Source organism: Acanthisitta chloris, unplaced genomic scaffold, assembly GCF_000695815.1.
Source record: "Acanthisitta chloris isolate BGI_N310 unplaced genomic scaffold, ASM69581v1 scaffold31062, whole genome shotgun sequence".
Classification (NCBI taxonomy): domain Eukaryota; kingdom Metazoa; phylum Chordata; class Aves; order Passeriformes; family Acanthisittidae; genus Acanthisitta; species Acanthisitta chloris.
The window spans coordinates 572-5,246 of NW_008662731.1; the positions used below are offsets into that span (position 1 = coordinate 572).

Here is a 4,675-nt window from a genome sequence, read left to right on the forward strand (position 1 = left end):
CTGGCCCTGCGCGGCTGCAGCTCGCCGGAGGGGTTTGCAGTGGTTTTACAGCCGTAATTTGCAGTGGTTTTACAGCCGTAAGAGCAGCCCTGTGTCCCCCCGGCCCCGCGCAGTTGATGCATTGCCACGTTATCTTTACAACAGACCCACTAGGGTTTATGGCATCTGATTGTCAGTGCTCCCCTCTGGGTTCTCTGCCTCTTTTGGCAGCATCATTACTAACTCATTGACTTACTGTTTGGGGCTCTGGGACTGTAGAGCTTTGACACAATATATCTTCTTTTCTTTTTTCTCTTCTTTTTGAAAGTTTTTCCGCTAAGCTACACAATTCCAGCTCAGGTGAGCAAGTTACACACACGCAGAACTACATCATTTCTAAAGAGCAGCTTCCTTTCTCCGCTTTTCTCCCCAAATCCAGCCCTAGGTAAACATGGACAAGGTAACAGAGACTCTCAGAAGCATAGAGCAGAACTACAAGCTGTTCCAGCAGCAGCAGTTCACATTTATCAGAGCACTGGAACACACCCGAGACAATGCTCGTGACTTGTGGAGACCTGTGGCCACCATCACCCAGGTACAAAGCACCACCACAAAGCTCTGTGCCCAGGACAACAGAGACAACAAGCACCTGGGTATAATTCAGGGATGAATAGGTGTTTTTCCTAAGGGAAGAGCATAGAACCATAGAATTTTAGGGGTTGGAATGGAGTTTAGAGATCATCCAGTCCCTGGGCAGGGACACCTCCCACCAGAGCAGGTTGCTCAAGGCTTTAGCCAACCTGGAATGAAACACTGCCAGGGTTGGGGCAACCACAGCCTCCCTGGGCAACCTGTGCCAATGTCTCACCACCCTCACAGGGAAAAAAACCTTCTTCCTTATATCTAACCTCAATTCCCCCTTTCAATTTATACCCATTGTGCCAAGATGAACAAAAACTCCGGTATATATCATGTATAACTCTGCAAACCTGTAGCACAAGATTAAACTGGGCAGAGAAATACCCGTGTGAGGGTTTGGCATTAACAGAGAGGAATCTTACTGCTGAGCATCACTTTCTGAGTTACCTCCTTGCTGTCATTTCTCTGCTGAGGCACAGCCAGAAGTACAGGGGACAAGGAAACAATCAAACCAATCCTCCTTCCCCAGCCACACATGGAATCTGTAATCCTGAACTTGTAGGAAGCAGCTTGCTTGGCTCTTCCCCCTGGTATTGGTGCTGCTGTATCTTTCTATAGTGCTTATTAAAAATAATGGCTGTGTTACACAGGGAGGATGATGGATTGAGGGCTGAAAGTCCCAAGTGGGCAAGGGGTTTTCTGAGCTGGCAAGTGAATTGCCTTGGAATTTTTATAACAGGGGATGTTTTAAGTAGAACTTGGACCACCTGGAGACAGAGAGGGGAAGAAAAACCTAAATAGAATCAGAACTGTAGGTTTGAGACAGCAAAACCAAGGCACAAAACCCCGATGGATGGCAAAGCCAGAGTGGAACTAGGCTGTTATTAAGACCCAGAATGAGCTGGTTGTCTTTTCCAAGGGCTGACTGTTCCAGTATAAAGGCTTTGCTCATTGCATTGAAGAGGATTGTGACAGACATTACACTGAGCCAATTTTTCCCCCAAATAGGCATTGAGATGTTGTTTAACATCATGCTGTTATTAAAAGTGCCAGTATTCCAGTGGTCCTGAGCAAGCTTGGATTCCTCTTCTTGGCTTGGCAGAGGTGGAAGGGCTGTTTGTGGTGGGGTGAAACCTCGTGGGTGATGCAATTGCATCCAGCCATGGCATTCTCTGTGACACAGGAACTGAGTGGTGGCAAACTGCACCCCTGAGGGTACATCCCACTTTCCCAGGGGAGGATGGGAGAAGGAAAAGAGCAAATCACTGGGAAGAACAGGGAGCAATTGTTGCAGCACTTACTGGTGATGTGCAGGAACCAAATTCCTACCGAAGAAACTCACTGGTGCTAAAAGCAGGAATCCATTTTATCTTGCTGTCATTCTCCCTGGGTTTAATTTTCCATGGGAAGGAAAATGGAAATTAAAGCAACAAACACAGAAATCTGTCTGGTCACAGCCTACAGCTGACTTGACTGACAGCTTTCCTGGCTGGAAACAGAGACACTACAGCAAAACAAAAGGCTATTGCATTGGCCATGGCCATGTTTCCAACCCCCTGATGCTGTATAGGGTAGTGTTTCCAGTGTGGTATCATTTCTCAGAGAAAAGAGGAGATAATAGTAAGGTGAAAAGGTAGAAATGCACACCACAGGCAATGGCAACAGCTCCTTGAAGATTTCTAGATGCAGTAGGGTATAAAGTCAAATCCCAAGAGATTTGATGAGACTAACTCCTCAGTCTCCTTCAGCCAGAGCCTCAAACCCTGCAGAGAGTCCCTGCACTGCAGAGCTTGGCTGTGGCCACAGCCTCAGCAGTGGCTGCTGCAGAGCTGGGCAACCTGTGCAGGTTCTTCCTGTAGTCCTGGTGCCCATGTTGGTTCCTTGGGTGCATCAACTCTCTGTGTTGATGTGGACAACAAGAAGTCCGGTTATCCCATCAGTGAACATCCAGGCTAAAATGCTTTTCTCTTTAGGGCTATTTCTTCTCACAGCAGCCATAAAACATCTGCCACTCACAGGGACACAGCACTCAGCAAACAGTGTGGAAGGAGGAATCTGTAGGAGAAATAGACCCTTGGGGGCCATTTTTTGTTTCCCTTACAAACCTGCTGAGAATGTGGCTGAGCACATTGTGTGGCTCTTCTGTATGCAGAAGACAGGACAGAGACACCTCTCACCAGAGCAGGTTGCTCAAGGCTTTAGACAACCTGACTTTGAACACTGCCAGGGTTGGGGCAGCCACAGCCTCCCTGGGCAACCTGTGCCAGTGTCTCACCACCCTCACAGGGAAAATCATCCTATAGTGGCTCACACTGTAGTCACAAGAGAAAGCAGCTTCTCATCAGTAACTTGAGCAGCTTTACAGCATAAGGTAAATGTAATTTCACATACAATTTACCTCTGTTTTCCCCGTGGACAGGTACAGACCTACATGGACCATCACTGCAACAACTCCACGGACAGGCGAATGCTCAGCTTGTTCCTGCGCATCTGCAACGACCTCCAGAAGCTCTGCCGCAGTCTGGAAACTGTTCACCCCGGGGACAGTGTGTCCAATGGCATTTTGGAGAGGTGCAAACTGCTCCTGGATGACAACAACGACTTCAGTGCCATCCGAGCCACGTAGGTGTCTCCTCTGCTCAGCTCCTGGGGGCAACTCTCAGTGCTGGGGGACTGGTACTGCACATTCCCACTTGGCTTCTCCACCAGTTCTGACACACCTTTGTGGATTTAGTGAGGGGACAAGGTGCTACCCAGGTTGCTGTTGCAGCTGTTGGGAAAACATTGCCAGACTCCATAACGACAAGGGGATTGGTTTTCATTCATCCTTTTTACCAGTGAATGGCAGAGCATGCACAGGCCTGAAGTCAGTGCCCTGAAGTGCCACACAGTGCTCAGGCAGGTAACCCCCTCCTTCCTCCTACTCCTCCTCTGCACAGAGTCCATTTCTGTGGGGCAGTGCCTGCACAGGCTCTCAGAGTGTTCCAGACCTATCCCAGGGGGATGTGTTTGGCAGGGCTCATTTCTCACCATGCAATTCTATCCATGCCTTTCTGTTTCTGGCAAGTGTCTGGCTGTGCAATCCTGCTCTTCCCAGGGGGTCTCAGGGTGACCCTGTGGACTCCCAGGGCTGCCCTGTTGGGACTCCTCTGCCAACTGTTGCCCTCTGTCCCACAGATACCCCCACAGTGTTGTGCAGCGCCTGAGCTACACCGAAGCCCAGAACCGTTACGGAGGTGTGGTGAGCCTCTTCCCCATCATTTTAGACCACCTCAGAGAGTGGGTAGCCTACACCAAGAAGAACCTGATGCATTATGTGAGTCCTGGCATGGCCATGTCCAAGAAGGAGACACCCATTTCCCAAACAGCACCCCCTGTGCACCTTGCAGCTCAGACCTCAGTTAGTAACAAAGATACTGTGCAGTTGCAGGAAAACGATGATTTCCAGAACTACCTGTACGAGAGTCGACGTCAGAAACATGAAGCTCCCTGGAAGCCTCCGGGCAGACACCCCTTTTAAAGCATCAAATCACCTTCTGCTTACCATCTCTAATCAGGAGGCTGATTAAAGACAATGACGTGAACACAAGAGATCTGTCCTGAGTTCACTTTCTGAGGAGTTGCAAGCCATTCTGGGACAGACACACTTGCTAATATTTCTACTCTCCTCCTTAAAGTCATATCCTGACACAAGTAGCTGTAGCTACAGCTCATCCCGGGGAACAGCACTGCACTGGGAGCAGGGAATACTCAGGAGTCATCAGGTTCTAATTTCTCAGGCATGAATCTTGGCCAAGCTACTTGAAATGGGATTTTCGACTTTGTCAGGCTCCTTTCTGAGGGACATCCCTCGCTCACCACAGCTGGAGGGGTGAGGAACCTGCCTGGCTGAAAGGCGTGATGCAGAGCAGCAAAGAGCTGTCACTGGATTCAGACATGTCTTTCAGATTTAGGCTTGTCCCTTAAATTCCACTCACCTCCACTGAAACTGCTTAGTTGTCTAGACCTCCGAATCCATGTTTACAGGACACTAGTGCTGCTGTACATGTCACCAGCT

At 49.2% G+C, this 4,675-nt stretch overlaps 1 protein-coding gene across 1 annotated transcript; it reads left to right on the plus strand.

Annotated features, from left to right (window-relative positions):
• The first annotated feature begins 430 nt into the window (after positions 1-430).
• On the plus strand, positions 431-4,138 carry LOC103798456 (chromosome unknown open reading frame, human C9orf9). Its single transcript, XM_009070717.1, has 4 exons — positions 431-574; positions 3,038-3,240; positions 3,796-3,934; positions 4,043-4,138. Exons 1-4 carry the CDS (start codon positions 431-433, stop codon positions 4,136-4,138), a joined length of 582 nt encoding a protein of 193 aa, XP_009068965.1.
• Positions 4,139-4,675: the final 537 nt, after the last annotated feature.